The sequence below is a fragment of the Mobula birostris genome, chromosome 6, assembly GCF_030028105.1.
Source record: "Mobula birostris isolate sMobBir1 chromosome 6, sMobBir1.hap1, whole genome shotgun sequence".
Lineage (NCBI taxonomy): Eukaryota > Metazoa > Chordata > Chondrichthyes > Myliobatiformes > Myliobatidae > Mobula > Mobula birostris.
In genome coordinates, this window is record NC_092375.1 from 94,607,024 (window position 1) to 94,631,791 (window position 24,768).

At 44.3% G+C, this 24,768-nt stretch overlaps 2 protein-coding genes across 4 annotated transcripts in view; one reads left to right on the plus strand and one right to left on the minus strand.

Moving 5' to 3' along the window:
- Positions 1–17,057, plus strand: part of cul4a (cullin 4A) — a 93,293-nt gene extending 76,236 nt beyond the window's left edge. Inside the window, exons 20-21 of one of the 3 annotated variants that reach the window (XR_011886375.1) lie at positions 11,206–11,573; positions 14,633–17,057. Coding sequence is in view for 2 of the 3 variants with exons in the window: in XM_072260882.1 (XP_072116983.1) it covers positions 11,206–11,301 (96 nt within the window). In the remaining variant the exon portion in view is untranslated. Of the gene's footprint in view, positions 1–11,205; positions 12,520–14,632 lie in introns of those variants that run through there. The other 2 variants (XM_072260882.1, XM_072260881.1) reach the window with 2 other exon arrangements.
- Positions 16,735–24,768, minus strand: part of phex (phosphate regulating endopeptidase homolog, X-linked) — an 87,967-nt gene continuing 79,933 nt past the window's right edge. The window contains exons 17-18 of the mRNA XM_072259725.1: positions 23,072–23,148; positions 16,735–16,837 (exon numbers count right to left, since the gene is read on the minus strand). Coding sequence (XP_072115826.1) covers positions 16,735–16,837; positions 23,072–23,148 — 180 coding nt within the window. The remainder of the gene's footprint in view (positions 16,838–23,071; positions 23,149–24,768) is intronic.

Genomic DNA, 24,768 nt, shown 5'->3' on the forward strand with positions numbered 1-24,768 from the left:
GCTTTCTCTCGGTGTAAGACATCCTACTCTCAGCTTCAGTTGTAGAGATTGAACTTGACACGATTCTGCCAATTCCCACTGAATGGCTGAGGAGCTACTTGTCCTTAATTCATGCATTTAAGGCTGGGACAAAGCAACAATTGAACAAGTAGTGATGCTATATAGACGAGATAATTATCCCCAGTCATTGTCAATGGGAGTTGTGCAATGGTGGTACTATGTATCTGAGAAGTTGCCGGTTCTACTTGGTTTTCTAAAGTGAACAGACTGCACATGTTTTTCCTGATCTTTTCCCAGTTATTTCCATGAAAATGGAAGTGTGGTCAGTCACTGCAGCAGCTGAAACCACCTCACTCCAGTCGAATCAAAACTCCAATCAACACCCATAGAACCATATACCAGGCTGTCTTGTTTAATTTACTGACATTAGTACAGCATAGCAACAGGTTATTTGTCCCACGATGTTGTGCCAAACCAGCTGAAAAGCAAATCAAACACAGCCAAACACTAATCCCTCCTGCCTATACCATGTCCATATCCTTCCATCTTCCTTACATCCATATACTTATCCAAATATCTTTTAAAAGCCTCTAGTATATTTGCCTCTACCACCACACCAGGCAGCACATTCCAGACATCCACCACTCTCTGAGTAAAAAATATCGCTCACATCCCCCTTTCACCTTGAAGCCCTCTGGTATTAACACTTCAGCCCTGGGAAGCAGAAGCTTCCTGTCCACTCTAACCACGTCTCTCATAGTCTTGTAAATCTCTTATCAGATCTCCCCTCAGTCTCTGATGCTCCCTCTCCAAAGCCCTAACATTCTTCCTATAGTTGGGCAATCCAAACTGTACGCAATACTCCAGATGTGGCCTAAACAGAGCATGATAAAGTTGCGACATGACTTTTGAAGTCGGTGCCTCAACTAAAAAAGCAAGCATTCCATAAGTCTTCCTAACTAAATTATCGACCTGTATAACTACTTTCAAGGAGCAATGAACTTGGATCCCAAGATCTTTCTGCTCAGCAATACCATAGAAAAACTACAGCACAGAAACAGGCATTTTGGCCCTTCTCTGCTGTGCCGAACCATTTTCTGCCTAGTCCCACTGACCTGCACACGGACCATATCCTTCCATATACCTCCCATCCACGTATCTGTCCAATTTATTCTTAAATGTTAAAAAAAGAACCCGCATTTACCACCTCGTCTGGCAGCTGATTCCACACTCCCACCACTCTCTGTGTGAAGAAGCCCCCCCCCCATGTTCCCTTTAAACGTTTCCCCCTTCACCCTTAACCCATGTCCTCTGTTTTTTTTTCTCCCCTTGCCTCAGTGGAAAAAGCCTGCTTGCATTCACTCTATCTATACCCATCATAATTTTATATACCTCTATCAAATCTCCCCTCATTCTACTACGCTCCAGGGAATAAAGTCCTAACCTATTCAACCTTTCTCTGTAACTGAGTTTCTTAAGTCCCGGCAACATCCTTGTAAACCTTCTCTGCACTCTTTCAACCTTATTAATATCCTTCCTGTAATTTGGTGACCAAAACTGAACACAGTACTCCAGATTCGGCCTCACCAATGCCTTATACAACCTCATCATAACATTCCAGCTCTTATACTCAATACTTTGATTAATAAAGGCCATTGTACCAAAAGCTCTCTTTACGACCCTATCTACCTGTGACGCCATTTTTAGGGAATTTTGTATCTGCATTCCCAGATCCCTCTGTTCTACTGCATTCCTCAGTGCCTTACCATTTACCCTGTATGTTTTACCTTGGTTTGTCCTTCCAAAGTGCAATACCTCACACTTGTCTGTATTAAACTCCATTTGCCATTTTTCAGCCCATTTTTCCAGCTGGTCCAAATCCCTCTGCAAGTTTTGAGAACCTTCCTCACTGTCCACTACACCTCCAATCTTTGTATCATCAGCAAATTTGCTGATCCAGTTTACCACATTATCATCCAGATCATTGATATAGATGACAAATAACAATGGACCCAGCACTGATCCCTGTGGCACACCACTAGTCACAGGCCTCCACTCTGAGAAGCAATTCTCTACTACCACTCTTTGGCTTCTTCCACTGAGCCAACGTCTAATCCAATTTACCACCTCTCCATGTATACCTAGCGACTGAATTTTCCTAACTAACCTCCCATGTGGGACCTTGGCAAAGGCCTTACTGAAGGCCATGTTGACAACATCCACTGCCTTCCCTTCATCCACTTTCCTGGTAACCTCCTCGAAAAACTCCAATAGATTGGTCAAACATGACCTACCACGCACAAAGCCATGTTGACTCTCCCTAATAAGTCCCTGTCTATCCAAATGCTTGTAGATTCTGTCTCTTAGTACTCCCTCCGATAACTTACCCACTACCAACATCAAACTTACTGGCCTATAATTTCCTGGCTTACTTTTCGATCCTTTTTTAAACAACGGAACAACATGAGCCATTCTCCAGTCTTCCGGCACCTCACCCGTAGACACCGACATTTTAAATATGTCTGCCAAGGCCCCTGCAATTTCAACACTAGTCTCCTTCAAGGTCCGAGGGAATACCCTGTCAGGTCTTGGGGATTTATCCACTTCAATTTGCCTCAAGATAGCAAGCACCTCCTCCTTTTCAATCTGTACAGCTTCCATGATCTCACTACTTGTTTCCCTTAATTCCATAGACTTCATGCCAGTTTCCTTAGTAAATACAGACGCAAAAAACCCCATTAAGATCTCCCCCATTTCTTCTGGTTCTGCACATAGCCAACCACCCTGATCTTCAAGAGGACCAATTTTATCCCTTACAATCCTTTTACTCTTAATATACCTGTAAAAGCTCTTTGGATTATCCTTCCAAGGCAACCTCATTTCTTTTAGCCCTCGTGATTTCCTTCTTAAGTATTTTCTTGCACTTTTTATACTCAAGCACCTTATTTACTCCCTGTTTCCTATACATGTCATACAACTCTCTCTTCTTCTTTATCAGAGTTGCAATATCCCTTGAGAACCAAGGTTCTTTATTCCTATTCACTTTGCCTTTAATCCTGACAGGAACATACAAGCTCTGCACTCTCAAAATTTCTCCTTTGAAGGCTTCCCACCTACCGATCACATCCTTGCCAGAGAACAACCTGTCCCAATCCACGCTTTTTAGATCCTTTCTCATTTCTTCAAATTTGGCCTTCTTCCAGTTTAGACCCTTGGACCAGATCTATCTTTATCCATGATCAAGTTGAAACTAATGGTGTTATGATCACTGGAACCAAAGTGCTCCCCTACACACACTTCCGTCACTTGTCCTAACTCATTTCCTAATAGGAGATCTAATATTGCACCCCCTCTAGTTGGTACCTCTATATATTGATTTAGAAAACTTTCCTGAACACATTTTACAAATTCTAACCCATCTAGACCCCTAACAGTATGGGAGTCCCAATCAATGTGTGGAAAATTAAAATCCCCTACCACCACAACTTTGTTTCCTGCAGTTGCCTGCTATCTCTCTGTAGATTTGCTCCTCCAATTCTCGCTATTGGATGGTCTATAATACAACCCCACTAATGTGGCCGTACCCTTCCTGTTTCTCAGCTCCACCCAAAAGGACTTAGTAGACAAGCCCTCTAATCTGTCCTGCCTGAGCACTGCTGTAGCATTTTCCCTGACAAGCAATGCTACCCCTCCCCCCCCCCCCCCCCCCCCACCTTTCATTCCTCTGCCTCTATCACATCTGTAACATCGGAACCCTGGAATATTGAGCTGCCAGTCCTGCCTCTCCTTTAGCCAAGTTTCACTAATTGCTATAACATCATAATTCCATGTGTCAATCCACACCCTCAACTCGTCTGCCTTCCCCACAATACTCCTAGCATTGAAATATATACACCTCAGAAGATTTTTACCACCACTCACAACCTTTCTACTTGCGGCTTTGCTTGAACTTTTAACATCATTTATTTTCACTCCAGCCCCACTGTCAGCTCTGGCACTCTGGTTCCCTTGCCCCTGCAAATCTAGTTTAAAGCCTCCCCAATAGCACTAACAAACCTCCCTGAAAGGATATTGGTCCCCTTGTAGTTCAAGTGTAACCCGTCGCTCTTGTACAGGTCCCGCCTGCCCCAGAAGAGGTCCCAATGAACCTGAAATCTGAAACCCTGCCCCCTACACCAGTTCCTCAGCCACTTGTTCATCCTCCAGAGCATCCTATTCTTACCCTCACTGGCACGTAGCACAGGTAGCAATCCTTAGATTACCACCCTCGAGGTCCTGTTTTTCAACTTCCTACCAAGCTCTCTATACCCACTCTCCAGGACCTCCTCACTCTTCCTTGCTGTGTCATTGGCACCAATGTGCACCACAACATCTGGCTGATCACCCTCCCACTTCAGAATGTCTTGCAAGCGATCAGAGATGTCCTTGACCCTGGCACCCTGGAGGCAACAAACCATCCTGGATTCTCTGTCACGACCACAGAACCTCCTATCTGTACCTCTAACTATCGAGTCCCCTATCACTACCACTCTCTTCTTTTTCCACCCTCTCTTCTGCACTGCAGAACCAGACTCAGTGCCAGAGATCTAGCTGCTGCAGCTTGTCCCAGGTAAGTCATCCCCCCCCAACAGTATCCAATGCGGTATACTTATTTTTGAGGGGAATGGCTACAGGGGAACCCTGCTCTGCCTGCCTTTTCCTCTTCCCTCGCCTGAAAGTGACCCAATTTTCTGTGATCTGCTCCTTTGGCGTAGCTACCTCCCTGTAGCTACTATCTATATTCTCATTCTCCCGAATGATCCAGAGGTCATCCAGCTCCTGCTCCAGTTCCCTAATGTGGTTTGTTAGGAGCTGCAGCTGGATGCACTTCTTGCAAGTGTCATTGTCAGGGACACCGGAGGGCTCCCTGACTTCCCACATCTTGCAAGAGGAGCATTCCAACATCCTGCCTGGTATTCTCTCTACTCTTTAAAAAAAAAAAAAAAAACTGGACAAAAAAAACTTACCGGAACCTACCCTGGCCTCTGCCTGTTCTCGCCGAAGCCTGTTGAGCCAAAGCCGTGCCACTCTGCTCCATCTCACTCCGCTGCCCGCTGTATATGGTGGTCTCTTTTTAAACCTTGGCGCGCTACGTCACGCGCCTGCACAGTGCTGACCCTTCTCCCCGAGCAGTGTTTAAAACAAAAAGACTTTTTGCACCGGATTTCTTCACTCTCTTCTTCTCAGCTGCTTGCTTCGACTGAAACCTTGCCCTTAACAGTGTACTGTCTCCTTGCATTTGTCCTACCGAGGTGCAACACCTCACATTTACCTGGGTTAAACCCCATCTGCCATTTTTCAGTCCATATCTGCAACTGGTCAATATTGTGCTATATTCTTTGCCAGTCTTCTACACCAGCGGTCCCCAACCACCGGGCCACGGACCGGTACCAGGGCACAAAGCATGCGCTACCGGGCCGCGAGGAAACGATATGATTTGGCGATATGAGTCAGCTGCACCTTTCCTCATTCCCTGTCACGCCCACTGTTGAGCCATTATGGATGCGAGGTCATTACCTGCGCGTCATCCATGTCAGCGCGGGAAGGAGATCAACTCCTCGGGCTTGCAAATGACGGCGGGCTGAGAAGTATGTTTGACATAACATCTCTGCCGGCATTCCGGATCAAAGTCAAGGGTAAATATCCTGAGATAGCCAGGAAAGCACTGAAAACATTGCTTCCATTTCCAACATATTTCTGCAATGAATGCAACGAAAACTAAATTGCGGAATAGACTGGACAGAAGGAACCTCCTTCGAGTATCACTGTCTCCCATCACCCCTCGATGGCACCGTGTGGTTGCAGGAAAACAAGCCCAGGGCTCCCACCGATTCAGCAATATTGGTGTGTTTCAATGATTTTATATGTTCATACGGGGAAATTATGTGCTGTGTGTTTAATATCCAAACGTTACTTAAAATGTTATGATGCTATTGACATATATAACCATATAACAATTACAGCACGGAAACAGGCGATCTCTGCCCTTCTAGTCCGTGCCGAACACTACTCTCACCTAGTCCCACTGACCTGCACTCAGCCCATAACCCTCCATTCCTTTCCTGTCCATATACCTATCCAATTTTTATTTTAAATGATAATGTCGAACCTGCCTCTTCCACTTCTACTGGAAGTTCGTTCATTCGTTACTTCAAGCTCCCCTGTCCTCCCCTGATAATTGACTTATCACTATATTCGTGCGAGAAAAATATGCACTGTGTGTTTGTTAAATTCATTAGATAAACCCTTTCAGAAATGAAATTGAGTGTATTAGCCACTTATCACCTATATTCCGGTCGTGATTAACACCACCCCCACCCCCACCCCCGTACAGAATCGCCAAAAACGATTTATAGAAAAAATTGGCACGTACATGCATACGCAAATCACGCATGCGCACTGGTGCCAGCGCAAGGCTTCATGGTCATTGTAGTCTCTAGTGGTAAACAACGTATTTGACTGCTGCTCTTGTTCGTTGACAACCCTCCCCACCGCCCCGGTCGGCCAGTCTGCGAGAATATTGTCAATATGAAACCGGTCCGCAGTGCAAAAAAGTTTGGGGACCCCTGTTCTACACTATCCACAACTCCACCAATCTTCATGTCATTCCCAAATTTACTAACCTACCCAACTACATTTTCATCCAGGTCATTTATATACATCTCAAACAGCAGACAGGTCCCGGCAGAACTCCACTAATTACAGACCTCCAGCTCAAAGAAGTCCCTTCAACCAGTACCCTGTCTTCTATGCGCAAGCCAGTTATGAATCCAAACAGCCAATTCTCCGCAAACCCTATGCACCTTAATCTTCTGGTTTAGCCCCCCATGACAGACTTTGTCAAACACCTTACTAAAATCCATGTAGACAACATCCACTGCCCTACCCTCATCAGACTTTCTTGACACCTTGGAGGAAAACTCAATCAAGTTGGTAAGGTACACCTTGCCATGCAGAAAGCAATGCTGGCTCTCCCTAACTATGCCATTGATTTTCAAATTATCATAAATCCTGTCCCTAAGAATTTTTTTCCAGCAATTTCCTTACAACTGATGTGAGACTCACTGCTCTATAGTTCCCAGGATTTCCCCTTGTTCCCTTCTTAAATAGTGGTACAACATCACCAGTCCTCTGGGACATCGCCTGTGGCTAGAGGACACAAAGATACTGGTCAAGTGCCAACAATCTCAACCTTTGCCTCCTTCAGTAACCTGGGGTAAATCCCATCAGGCCCTGGGACTCATCCACCTTAATATTCATTTGGAAGCCCAACACTTCCTCCTTGACTTCTAACAAGCCTATCGTATTTATACACTCAGTAATGATCTCCTGGTTCTCCGTATCCTTTTCCTTGATAAATACAAAAGCAAAGTACTCGTTAAGTACCTCACTCACGTTCTCTGCATCCAAGCAAATGTTCCCCCCTTTATTCTTGAATGGTCCCATCCTTTCCCTAGTATTCCTAATTTCCCTAGGAAATTAGGTGAGCCAGAAGGGGCCATGAGAAGGCCTTGGCGGGCAGGATTAAGGAAAACTCCAAGGCATTCTACAAGTATGTGAAGAGCAAGAGGATAAGACATGAAAGAATAGGACCTATCAAGTGTGGGAGTGGAAAAGTATGTATGGAACCGGAGGAAATAGCAGAGGTACTCAATGAATACTTTACTTTAGTATTCACTATGGAAAAGGATCTTGGTGATTGTAGTGATGACTTGCAGCAGACTGGAAAGCTTGAGCATGTAGATATTAAGAAAGAGAATGTGCTGGAGCTTTTGGAAAGCATCAAGTTGGATAAGTTGCCAGGACCAGATAAGATGTACCCCAGGCTACTGTGGGAAACGAGGGAGGAGATTGCTGAGCCTCTGGTGATGATCTTTGCATCATCAATGGGAACAGGAGAGGTTCTGGAGGATTGGAGGGTTGTGGATGTTGTTCCTTTATTCAAGAAATGGAGTAGAGATAGCCCAGGAAATTATAGACCAGTGAGTCTTCCCTCTGGTTGGTAAGTTGATGGAGATGATCCTGAGAGACAAGATTTATAAACGTTTGGAGAGGTATAATATGATTAGGAATAGTCAGCATGGCTTTGTCAAGGGCAGGTTGTGCCTTACGAGCCTGATCGAATTTTTTGAGGATGTGACTAAACACATTGATGGAGTTAGCACAGTAGATGTAGTGTAAATGGATTTCAGCAAGGCATTTGATAGGGTACCCCATGCAAGGCTTATTGAGAAAGTAAGGAGGCATGGGATCCAAGGCAACATTGCTTTGTGGGTCCAGAACTGGCTTGCCCACAAGAAGGCAAAGAGTGGTTGTAGACGGGTCATATTATGCATGGAGATCAGTCACCAGTGGAGTGCCTCAGGGATCTGTTCTGGGACCCTTACTCTTCGTGATTTTTATAAATGACCTGGATGAGGAAGTGGAGGGATGGGTTAGTAAGTTTGCTGATGACACAAAGGTTGGGAGTGTTGTGGATAGTGTGGAGGGCTGTCAGAGGTTACAGCGGGACATTGATAGGATGCAAAACTGGGCTGAGAAGTGGCAGATGGAGTTCAACCCAGATAAGTGTGAAGTGGTTCATTTTGGTAGGTCAAGTATGATTGGCAGAATATAATATTAATGGTAAGACTCTTGGCAGTGCGGAGGATCAGAGGGATCTTAGGGTCTGAGTCCGTAGGACGCTCAAAGCAGCTGCACAGGTTGACTGTGGTTAAGAAGGCATATGGTGTATTGGCCTTCATCAATTGTGGAATTGAATTTTGGAGCCGAGAGGTAATGTTGCAGCTATATAGGACCCCGGTACACTTGCAGTACTGTGCTCAAATCTGGTCGCCTCACTACAGGAAGGATGTGGAAGCCATAGAAAAGGTGCAGAGGATGATTAACAAGGATGTTGCCTGGATTGGGGAGCATGCCTTATGAGAATAGGTTGAGTGAACTCGGCCTTTTCTCCTTGGAGCGACGGAGGATGAGAGGTGACCTGATAGAGGTGTATAAGATAATGAGAGGCATTGATCGTGTGGATAGTCAGAGGCTTCTTCCCAGGGCTGAAATGGTTGCCACAAGACGACACAGGTTTAAGGTGCTAGGGAGTAGGTACAGAGGAAATGTCAGGGTAAGTTTTTTACGCAGAGTGGTGAGTGTGTGGAATGGGCTACCTGCAACGGTGGTGGAGGTGGATACGATAGGGTCTTTTAAGAGACTTTTGGATAGGTACATGGAGTTTAGAAAAATAGAGGGCTATAGGTAAGCCTATTAATTTCTAAGATAGGGACATGTTCGACACAACTTTGTGGGCCAAAGGACCTGGATTGTGCTGTCGGTTTTCTATGTTTCTGTGTTTTATCCTCTTGCTCTTGATAGAATGCCTTGGGATTCACCTCAATTCTCTTGCCAAGGACTTTTCACGTCCCTCTTGGCTTTCCTAATTCCATTTTTTTTAGTTTTTTTCTGGCCTCTTTATATTCCTTATATGCTTCGTTAGATCCTAACTTCCAAAGCTTTACATACTTTTCCTTTTTCCTCTTGACTAAATTCATCACCTTTCGGACATCCAAGGGTCTCTTATCTTTTCATCCCCGTCCTTTCTTTTAACAGGAACATACCTTTCCTATACTTTGTGAAATTGATCTTTAAACACCTTCCACATGTCTGATGTGGACTTACCAGAAAAAAAGGTGTTCCTAATTAATGCTTTGTAGTTCCTGCTTAATTCCCTTGTAACTTGCCCTAACCCGATTTAAAACTTCCAACAAGATCGTACCTGTCCTGAAAAGTAGGAGTTGCAGTCACTGTTCACCCACTGAAAGTTCAGTCATTTGGCCAGGCTCATTACCCAACACTAGGTCCAGTATGGCCCACCCACTCGTTGGACCATCACGAAACAAACTCTGCCCCATTTGAACCCATAAGGAGGTCCCAGTTTATATTAGGGAAGTTGAAATCCCCCATGACAACAACCCTTTTATTTTTACACATTCCGTTAATCTGTTTACATGTCTGTTCCTCAATGTCCCATCAGTGTGATTGCACCCTTCCTATTCCTAAGTTCCACCCAAATGGATTCAGTTGCACTCAGGAGAGACATAATGGAGGGGTCAGACACTATGATATTGTCCCTGATTAGTTGTGCAATTCTTCCCCCCCACTTTTTTTTTTAACCTTCTCCCCTATCTTTTCTAAAACTTTGAAAACCTTCCAGAGCTGCTGAAGTAGGAAGTGGTTTATACAGAAACAGTAATGATCGCTGTTCTTGGACTGGTTTTAGACATAAATCTTGAGTTCCTGACAGTGGCAATACTGGTATACAAGGTGGTAAGTAAGCCATGGCACAGATTATGAAGATGCTTATGTCACACTTTATAAGACACCAGTTACATCAACTTGTGGACAATTTTGGTTGCCACACTATGGGAAAGGTATGTTTGCATTGGAGAAAGTGTGGACATGTACCAGGATACTGTGGGATTGAAGGACTTTACTTTTGGGAAGAGGTTAGGTGGGCTGGCGTTTTCCTAGAGAGAGGGAGGCTGGGGGGAGACCTGATAAGTGGTATATTAGATTATGAGAGGCAGAGACAGTCATCAAAATCTTTTCCCCTGGTAAATTTGTTAAAAACAAGAAGGCATAGGTTTAAGGTAAGGGTGAAGAGTTTTCAAGGGGATGTGAGGGGTATTTTTTTTTTTTTTACCCAGAGAGTAATTGATATCCAGAACATGCTGCCAGAGGAGGTGGTGGTATCTGATACATGACGATGATGAAGAGGCACTGAGACAAGGTCCTGATGTGGGCAAATGGGATCTAGTGGGACTGAACTGTACAACTCTGACCCTGAGATAAAGCTGTACCACTAGATGTAAACTCGAGCTGCTGAGAGGATTATTTTTGCTTAGCCCAAAATCAAATCAGTTTCAAATCAAACCATAAACACTCAGAATTCCAAAAAAGCTACTGTTGTTTGAGTCTTTCATTTTTTTGAATGTGATGCTAACCATACCACTTGACTTTTGCTTCAGTGGGAGAGCAAGTTTTGGAGAATACTTTATTCAGATTTCTGCTCCTGATTTCACAGGATGTTTGTTGTTTTACTACCTAGAGGTTATTACATCACCTTATTTTTGCTTATTTGTGTTCTTTGCCTTTTCCCATTTTTTGAACATGCAGCCTGGAGATCTGAAGAAAAGAATTGAGTCTCTAATTGATCGGGATTATATGGAGAGGAACCGAGACAATGCCAACCAGTATCATTATGTGGCATAATATACAGAACAAGACTGAATGCTGACTTTCAACTCAGTAAATCTTTAAAAGCACTGATTCTCTCTGCATCCATTTTGGATTCTGTTTGGTTTTGCACAGTCCAGCCAAAGCCTCTTGTGAAGCAATGGAGGGCATTCCTTTCAGGAGCAGCATCCTCAGGCACCCCTTTTTTACACAGCCTTTGTTTCCTGAGGATCACTTCAGAAAGTGTGAAAAGAGCACAGAAGTAATTACATCTCCCATTGTGTTGTTGAAGATTTCATATCTACAGTGTAAGTTCATTTGATTTCTCATGTAACTCATTCCCTTTTGATTGAGATTTAAAAAACATAGTCTGCACACCAATCCTCCCATATAATCAACAGCCTGGAATCTTTTGAGAGAACTATTAAAATATAACTACGTAAGATACCCTGAGAGAATATGTTTCACATTGCATACTGACTTTCGGCATTACTGCAGCAGTGAGATAAACAACATTTTTGATCAGTGAAACTGACATTTTTATTTTTTTAAATGACTTACACAACCAATAAAGAAATCAACTTTAAGCAGTAGTGAGGCCCCATTATACTTCTGGTCACCAATGCACACACGCCACATTTAGGTTTTTATTGCATGCATCATGTGAATGGAGAAATGTTACATCAAAATGAGATAACTATCTGGAAAACATGTAAAAGTGCCAAAAATTAGACTGTCAAGCACATATTCCACGAATAACCTACAGCTGTTGCTAAAGTAGTCATTATGGGCCCAATATTCCTAGACCCAAGGTTGGTATTTGTTTTAGATGGAATAGCATTTTCACCTCCTTCCACTTGATTGCTTTTTCAGAGTAGTTTTCCCAATTTTGGATGATTCCTCCTGTTTAAAGTATTTCTCATAGTGCCCAACAAACTGAAAACTTTGCAGATTATACATATGCTTTGTACAGAATATACAAGTATTCCTTTGTATTATTCACTGTAAGTTGTTCAGAAACACTAACTAGTCTGGTGGAGATGAGGTGATGAATTCCTGTGAGTTTGTCCTAATTTGTTTCATATTGTTACTTATGTCCAAAAAAAAGTTATCCTCAAATTACTTGGACCTTCTGTCTTCTGATAATATAAAATGATTTTCTGCTCTGGGCTCTGTCTTTTTTGAATTACATCTGTATAACACAATTTCTGGAAAAAGTTAAGTAATTATAGTGGCAAATTAAAGATTTCTGTAATCTTTGTATCTTTAACCATTCTAACACTACAGAAGATGTTGCAATTGGGTCATGTCTGCATCAGGGTTTTGTTTACAGAAAGAAATTTCAACCTCTTTTGACTTTGAAGGGGAAAAATGAGTTATATCTTTCCAAAATTACTTATTTAGGCTAGAGTATGGAACGAGCTCCCAGTGGAACTGCTGGATGTAGATTCAATTTCAACATTTAAGAGAAATTTGAATAGATAAATGGATGGAAGGTTACTGGGTGCAGGTCAATGAGACTAGACATTAATAATTTAGCATTGACTAGATGGACCTAAAAGTGTGTTTTGGTGCTATAGCGTTCTGTGACTAAGTGGGTCAATAGGGGCAGTTAGAGTAGCAGTTATATGTATATTAGAAGGTAAAACAATTGTTCAGTGTTAGGACAAATTCAATCAGCCAGATGTACAGGTTGGAGAGGAAATGGTTAGGCCTCTGTTCATAGAAGAAGAGGAGGGATTGTTCATCTATTATAATGAATTGGTTGGGACTGGGAAATTGGAAATGAACAAAGTGATTGAGGACCCCTGGTGTGTCACCAACCTAGGTGAGAAGGGACTGGACCAGAGAAGAAAGGATGAAGTTAAGGTAGGAAAAAGTGAGGCAAATACAAGCAGAAATATTGGTCCTCTGCTTGTGGATCTTGGGTGGAGGCTAGATTTAGAAGTTTAGAAACTGGTGGGAATGAGGTCCATGATGTTCTAAGATAGTGCTATGACCCAAAGGAAGGAAGAAGGATGCACCTGGAAGCTCCTGTTTGGTCTCGGTTTGCTAGACTACAGTGGTACGGCAAATTTGATGCCGATGTCAGGATTAGTTTTAATATGTTGACTGCTGCAAGGTAGTGTAGGCTAGAGTGAGCGAAGGGAATGGAAAACCCAAGGCAGTCGGCAATGAGGTGGATCAGGAATTCAGTGTGTTTCAGTAGGGGTTCTGGGATTCAAGAGCGGTTGAAGTTTGCAATCTTTGATCCCTGAATGGAAAAGGGGGGTGGGGGGGGTGGGAAAACATTGTTTTGCAGCACCAAATGTGGTAGGGGATGAAGTGGAACTGCAGATCATAAGAGTTTTGAGATAGAGTGAATTGGTTCAGTTGCAGAAGGAGATCAGGGTTTTACTTTCTTTTGTTCTACAATTTCTCCATCTCGTCAGCTACTGAAAACCTGTGTTTTTCTTTCTCTTTACCAGTTCTGATGAAGGCTCCCTGACCTAAGACTTTCTCTCCACAGATGCTGCCTGTCTTGAGTGATTGCAGCATTTTCTGCTTTTTGCGTTCTATTTCTAGCATCTGCTGTTTTGGTTTTCACTTAAAAGTTTGTTTACTTTGAGCCAACATCAAGGAGATCAAAAAAAGAAATGTGATTGGCAGGAGAGCCCAAAGTGACAGGCACTTGGGTTGTGGGGGGTGAGCATGCGCACGTGTTTGGGGTATAGAACTGCCAAATGTGTTGGTGGTGGAGGGAGTTTCAATGGTGGCATTCAGAAAGGAGTCGGATACAGTGAAAAGAAAGCAAACAATAGGAATTCTGCAGATGCTGGAAATCCAGAACAAAACACACACAAAATGCTGAATAAACTCAGCTGGTCAGGTAGCATCTAGAGAAAGGAATAACAAGTCATTTCAGGCTGATATCCTTCATCAGGACTAGAATGAAGGCGGGGGGAGCCAGAATAAGAAGGTGTACAAGCTGAAGGTGATAGGTGTAGCCAAGTAAGGTGAAAGCTAGGTGGGTAAGGGAGGAGTGATGGTGAAGAAAGAGGTGATAGGTGTAAAAAGTAAAGGGCTGAAGGAGGAATCTGATAGAAGAGGGAAAGGGAAGGAGGGGCATCAGAAGGATGTGATAGGCAGGTAAGAAGAAGAAGAGAGAGGGGGGCCAGAATTGGGAATGAATGAGGAGAGAAGGGGCAGGGAAAGAAATTACCAGAAGCCAGAGAAATCAATTTTCATGCTGTCAGGTTGCATGCTACCCAGATGGAAAGTGAGATGGAAAGCTGTTCCAACTTTCGAGTTGCTAAGTTGACCAAGGACTTGCATGTCAGAATGGGAATGGGGATTGAACTTAAATTGTCTATCTTGTTTATTGCAGATGGAGCAAAGTGCTCGATGAAGCAGACATCAGGTCTCACTGATGATTGATCTGGAGCAGGAATTACTGGATTATTGTAGCTTTGAGCTGGTGTGTACTCATTAGGTCAAGGTCCTCTAACTTTCTGCACATCCAGTCCATGTTAAACTGCCCAGTCCCATTCACCTACAATGTTGAAATCGAGCTTGCATGCACCACTCGTGCTGGCAGCTCATTCCACACTCTCACAGCCCTCCGAGTGAAGAATTCTCTCTTCATGTTCCCCTTAAACATTTCCCCATTCCCCCTAACTGCAACACCTCACACTTGTCTGCATTAAATTCTATCTGGTCCCAATCCCACTGCAAGCTCCGACAGTCTTCGATGTCTGCCACGCGGCCAATTTTGGTGTCACCTGCAAATTTGCTGATCCAGTTTGAATGATCTGCTGTCCCATTAACGAGTTGGATCATTGGTGATGTTTGGGGTGGAGTTGTTTTAAGAGAAACATTTATCATTTTGGGAAGTTAAACCAGACCAGAACGTACACAGAGATTGCAAGGTCCTGGGAGTATTATTGAATAGCAAGAGCTTATGGTGCAAGTACATTGTTTCCCGAAAATAGCAGCTCTGGTAGACGGTGCTGAACAAGGCATACAGAGTGCTTTTCTTCATTGCTGTGGTACTGAATTATGCGGTATTGAGTTATGTTACAAATGGTCTGTAAGGCTGCACTGGAGTTTAGTATGCAGTTCCTGCTGCCACACCATAGGAAATGAGAGAGGATGCAAAAAAGATTCACAAGATTAGGGTGCTTGAGTTAGAAAGAGAGATTGGACAAGTTGGGACTGTTCCCTGGAGCAAAGGAGGTTGAGGGGTGATCTTAGAGGTTAATAAAATTATGAAGCTCATAGTTAGGGTAAAGAGTCACTGTCTATTTCTTCAGGGTAGGGGAATCTAAAATTAGGGGGTCATAAGTTCAAGGTGAGAGGAGAAAGATTCAAAGGGCAAGTATTTCCACACAGAGGGTATTGGGTATAGGGAAGAAACTGCCAGAGGAGATGATAGAGGCAGGTACAGTTATAACCTGTAGAAGACATTTGGTACATGGATAAAAAAGGTTAGAGGGATATGGGCAAAACTCAAGTAGATGGGATAGCGTACATACATTTTGATGGATATGGGTAAGTTGTACAGTAGAGCCTAGTTTCTGTGCTGTGTAACTCTATGAATCATTTCTTTGTTATTCCAATCACCACCCACCTGAACTTCCCCTGGAGGTGACCACTGTGAATTACCTCTGTTGGTTCTCAGTCTTGCGCAGGTTGTGAATATTCAGAACACCTGAGCCTAAGGTATGAGTCTATTTTTGTCAGAACTTCACCAGTCCCTCATGGAAACAGGCCCTTCAGCCCAAAACATCAACGCCAACCAAGATGCCCCAACCACACTAGTCCAGCAATCAGATTTCAAAAGGCACCCAGATGTGTCAGGAACAATTTAAGAGCACTTCCCAATGCCAAGGTAAGTAGTGCCATGTAATGGGGCCAGTCCTTGATGGAACAAAGCAGCTAACAGTGCGCCAGCTGTTCTGAGGCTTCCTGCCACTGAGTGCGGCTCCTACAGCTGTGGGACATAACTTTACTGACTTGTTCAAAGGCCTCTGTATCAATGAATGCCACATCCTCAGAGTGACGAGGATCACTGGGGGTAGACCTGGCAGGATTCTTCAGTATGAATGGGCATGGATCCCAACGAATAAGTGACCTGCAACATTCCCATTCCCTTTACCCGTGGGGGATACAGTGCTGACAATGTCTGCTTTGTTTGCAGTCTGTTGAAATCTACAGGAACACCCACAATATGTTGGAGGAACTCAGCAAGTCATGGAGGGGAATGACCAGTCATTATTTCAGGCTGAGACCCTTCAGCAGGATTCAGGACTGTTCAAACCTACATCTTGAGGGGGCTTTGTATTACAACACTGACCTAGCAAAGCATCTGGTTTGTGACCACGGTTTCAAATAAAACAGACATAAAGGTGCCTCCACACACACACACACCTGATACCACTTTGACTTGGTTAGGTGTCAGTCAGCGATGCAAGTGATCTGAATCATAGTCTACCACACTCGGCAGGAGTTAGCATCTCTGTTCATCGGTGATGTACTAGGACAATTGTAAGCCTTGCTGAATTCTTCAAAATTAGCGATTGCACCAATAACTCTGCAAATTAAAAGAAAACTGTTCACCCAGTCAAAGCCGCACTAGAATCAATTTATATAGAAATCTCACAGGGATTTGAAAAGTAAGAGTTAAAGCAGCAATACTTCAGCCTGTGGAACCAAAACAAACAAAGCTAACAACCGTATTTTTTCAACATTGTATGTTGCAGCAATAACATTTTTCACTGTACTTGTACTTCACTGCACTTGTGCACTGACAATAAACTTGACTTTTCCTCCTTTTCTGTTAATATCTATTTATCCTATCCTGCCCAGACCTCTCCCACTCTTCCCTCTCAAAGCACTTTTTTTTGATATTTGGCTTAAGCTTTTTTAAATGGTGAAGATACAGATAGAGTTAAGAGTCTGCCCAGGCAGTCCTGGCATCAAGAAAGAAATCACCAGGTACTCCTAATGGCTATCTGTATACCAACTCTGTGATGAATGTCTCTTTTGGGGCAGTTTTGAGCCCCAGTAGGACCCATAGGATATGATCATGCTAATACTCATCGGTCAGGGAAGCCCTCAGAGCAGCTTTTAGGGAGCAGTGAAATTGCTCGCGTAGGCTATTAGACTGCGGGTTATAGGCCGTGGTGTGATGTAGCATAACACCGAGGTCCGGGCCTTGCAGCCCAGGGGCCTGAGATGAATTGGGGACGATAGTCAGAGGAAATACCAGATGGGGTGCTAAACCGAGCAACACAGGTGCTGATGAATGCCCGAGCCACGTCTGCGGCCGTCGTCGATGCTAGAGTGACGACCTCTGACCATCTGGTGGTACAGTCCACCATGGTAACGAGGTGCATGAAACTGTGGGAAGGGGTAAGATACAAGCAAGATCCATATTGACATGGTCAAACCGTCACTCAAGGACCACAAAAGGTGCTAATGGCGCCTGAACATAACGGTTCATTTTTGCCCGCTGGCAGTCCAACCACACGCGTACTTTCTGAGGCCGTGCTAAAGAACCTTTAGTGCAATCATTTTCTCTGAGGCCTTCTGGCCTAGATGTGAAAGGCCACGTACTGAGTCGAAAACAGTACGGGTCCAGTTTGTAAGCAACTAGCTAAGACATCGCATAGGAGAGAAACCCAGCTTCCCCAAACTTTATGTCAGCCAGTCGCAGTACTGTGACTGCTCTTCGGTAAGCCTGGCCCTCCGGGTCAGTAACTTGGCTGGCTGTCATGCCGGCATAGTCATCCCCGATGTGTAAGGGCTCAGCAGTTGGCCATGAGAGGCAATCAGCCACGGCATTACTTTTCCCCTGGTATGTTGTATATCAGTTGTGAACTCGGATATGAAAGCCTGCTGTGCAGACCAAGTCTGCTATTTAGGCCATCGCATACACAAGGGGTTTGTGGTGACCCTCCAGAAGAAAATGAAAATGGCGAACAGCCAGATAAAGACAGAAGTTCATGGTCAAACGTGCTGTACTTCCTTTCAGGGGGATGGTGCTGTCGGCTGAAGGCGGCAAGCAGCTGCCGCACGTCTCTGACCAACTGTTCGTGCTCACCACCCACAGCATCCCCTGAAGCGTCAGTAGTAACAGCAGCTATGGGTTGGGTTGCGGAGCGGGTGCTCCAGTAGGGTCATTAGAAAGAGCTCGTTTGGTATCATCAAATGCCCTGGTCATGTCTGCTGACCAGTCAAGCGCGTAATTGGGGATTGCTTTTAAACGGGGGAGCACAAGTTCAGCAGCTCGCGGAATGAAGCGGTAATAGAAATTTAACACACCTAAACATTCATGTAATTTTTTGTAGTGTGAGGCAGTGAGAAATCTATAATAGACTACTTTTGATGGGAGGGGTTTCGCACCTTCTGCTGAGATGTGATGTCCAAGAAAGTCAATGGTTGACAACCCAAATAGGCATTTAGCAGGGTTATTAATCAATCCATGCTGGTTACAATGCTCGAAAAGGGTGCGGAAATGAGATGGCGCCAGTGCATCCAAATCTGAACACAGGTATGTCATCCAGGTAAACAAAAAGAAAATCTGAGTCTTTTAATAACGAGTCCATCAGTCTGTGCTACATTTTTCAGTCTATACGACATTCACAGAAACTCAATAAGGCCAATAACGCTGTTTTGGGCACACAGGCACCAGATGGTATCTCCCAGTTAGATCGACTTTGGAAAAAAAAAATTACTTCCCTGCTAAATATACCAAGAAGTCTTGGATGTGTAGTACTGGGTAACAATCGGGGGTAATGGCGTCAGTAATTACATGGGTGACAACTACCATCGGACTTAGGGAGCATTTGGAGGGGTGAAGGCCAGGGGCTATTTGAGCAGCGTACAATGCCTTCTGTCGTGGTTGCCAGCTTTTCTGGGTCCAGTTTACACGCACAGGTGTGGACTGACTGTGGAACGTGGTGCATGGCCCCATGTTTTGCAACTGTAGTGGTCAATGTGGGCCGGGTGAGGTTTGCGGATTCGCCCAGCAGCCGAGTAAACGCGTACGCGGCGGCGCATGCGCTTGACAGAGTCGTTATAGGGAACTTGCTACGGGAACAGGGTAACGATCCAAAGTCCATGACACCCACAAGCCTGTAGTTCATAAGATTAACTAACAGTCCCTGGGCACACAGGAAATCTGCACCGAGCAGAGGTCTAGCCAGTTGAGCCAGGATGAAGGCCCACGTGTAACATCGCCCACCGAACCAAAGCATCACCCATCATGTCTCGTGGGTCTGGATCTTGCTGCCATTAGCAGCGTCCAGCAAGGTTTCGTCACTCTTTGCCTTATCGACAGGGGATGCTGGCAGCACACTCACTTGAGCACCCGTGCCAGACAAGAAGCGTCGCCCTGAAAGGGTGTCCATAATGAACAGCAGACGTCCGACCCCGCGGTGTTCACAGACCTCTGATGTTCCGCTGTGCTGGCACCGTCGAAGCTGCAAGGCGGTCGGCACTTCTTAGCACTCCTACCAAAGCGATAGTGGTAAAAACACAGACCCAGAGTTGGCTGTTTCACAGCTGTGGGTATCCTCATGTTGAGAGTCTTACTTACCGAGCTTATTGAGGTAGCGAAAGGAGAGGAAATGATGCACCGCTGTCCGCTGCCCGGCTAAGTACCGACTATCAGCCATTTTAGCCAACTCCCTATAGTCCATCATAGGTGCATCAGGGACGGCTATGCAAACTTGATCAGGCATTTGCTGCATGAAGAGATCTTTAAAAATAAAACAAGGATGGTGATTTCCTAGGAGAGACAGTACATGTTCCATTAGCTCCGGAGGCCTATCATTACCGCGATCAGGTAAGGAAGGCGAACAACTGTTTGGCGCGCTCGGACTCCGATAATCTGAAAGTCTGTAAAAGGAGAATTTTCAGCGATTGGTGTTTATTGTGTTCAGGCAGACTCACCACTCTGGGATTGCTGAGCAATGCTACCACCTAATAGAGTTAAGTGCCGTCGGTGGTAATTCCTCGCAGGGCAAATTGGGCCTCAGCTAGTACAAACTAAGCCAAGGCATTTTGCTCCAAAACCCCAGCAGATTCAAAGAGACTGCATTGGCCGACATGTTAAATAACTGGAATCGTCCTATCACATCGGGGTCACCAATGTAGGTTTTCGCAAATAAAACGAACAGAGGTATTTATGCTTAATGAACCCCGTAATTGAACTCCAATACCTAAACACAAGAGCACACTAAAAACCTTTATGTAACAAAGTCATCATGTCAGACTAGCCTGTTAAAGCGAAACCCCACCCCAGTGTTGGTGGTTGTGAATTATGTACATTTCTCCCAATTACGTTATCTCATGGTCTTAAGATCAGAGGTGAAAGATTTCAAAGGAATACTGGGGTAGATTTTTTATGCAAAGGATGATGTGCATTTGGAATGAGCTGCCAGAAATAGTGGTTGAAACAGGCATATTGGCAACATTTAGAAGCCATCTAGATATGTACATGAATAAAGGATTGTGGGTCAAATGTGAAGCACTTGGGACTAGCTCACCGGGAAATGGAGTCAGCATGGAGAAGTGGGGCCAAATAGTCTGTTCCAATGCTGTATGACTGTCTAATAACAACTGAATGTTACTCACAAGGACGGACATGCAAAAGTTCAGAAAATCTGCCAGGCTGTCATCACCAAAATCCTAAATATGCTGGATTATCGGAATTTTATTTCTAATTTTTCCCAGATCCAATGTTATATTTTGAGCAGAAGTGTTTTATCTCCTCTGGAGGTGAGAGCGGCACAGTGGTGCAGCCTTTCAAACTGTGCCCTCCCTCTCTACTCCAGTGATCCTGAGCTCAAGTGCTGTCTGTGTGGAGTTTGCATGATCTCCCCATGACTGGTGCTCCAGTTTCCTCCACATCCTAAGGACATGCAAGTTAGTAGGTTATTCAGCCTATGTGTGGGTGAGGGCAGAGCCTGGATGGGGATGTGGAGAGAATGGGTGATGGGGAATGTGGGAGAACAGGACCAGTGGGAATGCTCTGAGTGCTGGCAGTGATTCGATGGGCTGAATGGTAAAGGATAAAAATGAGAAAGATGTTGCCTGATTTGCTGAATATTCCCAACAATTTCTGCTTTAAACTTACAAATTATAATTGGAATTGGTAATCGGTTTATTGTCTCACGTACCAAAGTACAGTGGAAAATCTTTTGTTTGCATATCATAAAACCATAAGACCGTAAGACAAAGGAGCAGAAGTAGGCCATTCGGCCCATTGAGTCTGCTCCGCCATTTTATCATGAGCTGATCCATTTTCTCCTAGTTAGTCCCACTCTCCTGCCTTTTCACCATAACCTTTGATGCCCTGGCTACTCAGATACCTATCAATCTCTGCCTTAAATACACCCAATGACTTGGCCTCCACTGCTGCCCGTGGCAACAAATTCCATAGATTCACCACCCTCTGACTAAAAAAATTTCTCCGCATTTCTGTTCTGAAAGGGCGCCCTTCAATCCTTAAGTCATGCCCTCTCGTACTAGACTCCCCCATCATGGGAAACAACTTTGCCACATCCACTCTGTCCATGCCTTTTAACATTCGAAATGTTTCTGTGAGGTCTCCCCTCATTCTTCTAAACTCCAAGGAATACAGTCCAAGAGCGGACAAACGTTTCTCATATGTTAACCCTTTCATTTCTGGAATCATTCTAGTGAATCTTCTCTGTACCCTCTCCAACATCAGCACATCCTTTCTTAAATAAGGAGACCAAAACTGCCCACAGTACTCCAAGTGAGGTCTCACCAGCGCCTTATAGAGCCTCAACATCACATCCCTGCTCCTATACTCTATTCCTCCAGAAATGAATGCCAACATTGCATTCGCCTTCTTCACTACTGACTCAACCTGGAGGTTAACTTTAAGGGTATCCTGTACGAAGACTCCCAAGTCCCGTTGCATCTCAGAACTTTGAATTCTTTCCCCATTTAAATAATAGTCTGCCCGTTTATTTTTTCTGCCAAAATGCATAACCATACACTTTCCAACATTGTACTTCATTTGCCACTTCTCTGCCCATTCTTCCAACCTATCCAAGTCTCTCTGCAGACTTTCCGTTTCCTCAGCACTACTGGCCCCTCCACCTATCTTCATATCGTCAGCAAACTTAGCCACAAAGCCATCTATTCCATAATCTAAATCATTGATGTACAATGTAAAAAGAAGCGGCCCCAACACTGATCCCTGTGGAACACCACTGGTAACTGGCAGCCAACCAGAATAGGATCCCTTTATTCCCACTCTCTGTTTCCTGCCAATCAGCCAACACTCTATCCACGTATGTAACTTTCATCTACACAGTTAATTCCATAAATAAATACATTGATAAGAGAACGCAACATGATACAATAACAGATGAAGTGCAGTGCAGGTAGACAAAGGAGGTACAAGGGCCATGATGAGGTAGACTGAGTTCATCTTTCAGTATGAGAGATTCATTCAAGAGTATTGTAACAGCCCTACAGAAACTGTCCTTGAGCCTGATATTTCGTGTTCTCAACCTTTTGTATGTACTGCCTCACAGGAGAGCGGGGAGTGGAAGTGACCAGTTGGAAGGAGTCCTGCCTCATGTTGGCAGCTTTCCTGAAACAGCAGGAGGTGCGGACGGAGTCTATGGTGGTAGCCTGATCTGTGTTCACAACTTTCTGGAATTTCTCGTTCTGATCAGCTTCCATACCAAGCTGTGATGTGTCCACATAGAGAAGTATAAAATAGACAGCATCAAATTGAGCCCTGCACAAGAATGGTTAATAGTCTGACCATGAATCTCACCTGATTTCAGGAGGACTATGTACACCAGTCAGAATCCTATTCCTACCAGCCTCTGGATTATGATTACTGCATCTGACCTGGAAGTGGTAAAGGTCAAAAAGACAAAGAGTTACTTCCACAGCTAAGGGTAGAGTTGCAGTAGGAGAGTTTTATTGCTAATTGGATCCTGAACTACAAGTAATGCAGCATCCATTAGAGAGTAGACTTCAGGACTTGACCAGTGAAGGGCAGAGCATTTTACTGTGATCATAGTCATAGTCATACTCATGACTCACACCCATCACTCCCTGTGTAGAAAAATTTGCCTCTCAGGTCCCTTTAAAATCTTACCCCTCTCACCATATATATTCACACCTTCCCCCTGCTCCCCCTGCCCCTACATCCTGAGATTGTGGTGAGTCCTTGATGGATGCTGCTTTCTGGGGGCAGTGCTTCATCCACAACTGGTGTCGTGTCCTGTTCTGGCTGCCATGTTTTGGGATGATTTGAAAGAGAATGGGGCAAAAATGGGACCAAGGAGGAATTTTGGTTGTATGGATAGATTAGAAAGACTAGAGTTGTCACCTTGGAACCCTTGGCTTGCAGGTACAACAGGTTATTAAGGCGGCAAACAGAATGTTGGCCTTCATTGCTAGAGGAATTGAATTCAGGAGCAGGAAGGTCATGCTGCAGCTAAACAGGGTATTGGTAGGGCCGCATCTGGAGTACTGTGTGCAGTTCTGATCTGCATACTTTAGGAAGGATATACTGGCTTTGGAGGCAGTGCAGAGGAGGTTCACTTGGTTGATTCCAGGGATGAAGGGGTTAACCTATGAGGAGCGATTGAGTCGCCTGGGACTATTCTGTCTGGAATTCAGAAGAATGAGAGAGGATCTTATAACATACAAAATTTTGAAAGGGATAGATAATAAGATAGAAGTAGGAAAGTTGTTTCCATTCGTAGGTGAGACTAGAACTAGGGGATATTGCCTCAAGATTTAGGACGGAGATGAGGAGAAATTGTTTTTCCCCAGGGAGTGGTGAATCTGTAGAATTCTCTGCCCAGGGAAGCAGTTGAGGCTTCTTCACTAAGTATATTTCAGATACAGTTAGATAAGTTTTTACATAGTAAGGGAATTAAGGGTTAAGGGGAAAAGGCAGGGAGATGGAGCTGAGTTTATGGACAGATCAGCCATGATCTTATTGAATGGCGGGGCAGGCTGGATGGGCCGCATGGCCTACTCCTGCTCCTATTTCTTATGTAACCAAGAAGAAGCTCTAAAAAAAAATATATATTTATTGATCCCGGGGGAAATTGGTTTTCGTTACCATTGCACCATAAATAATAAATAGTAATAGAACCATAAATAGTTAAATAGTAATATGTAAATTATGCCAGTAAATTATGAAATAAGTCCAGGACCAGCCCATCAGCTCAGGGTGTCTGACCTTCCAAGGGAGGAGTTGTAAAGTTTGATGGCCACAGGCAGGAATGACTTCCTATGACGCTCTGTGCTGCATCTTGGAGGAATGAGTCTCTGGCTGAATGTACTCTGTGCCCACCCAGTATATTATGTAGTGGATGGGAGACATTGACCAAGATGGCATGCAACTTAGACAGCATCTTCTTTTCAGACACCACCGTGAGGGAGTCCAGTTCCATCCCCACAACATCACTGGCCTTACGAATGAGTTTGTTGATTCTGTTGGTGTCTGCT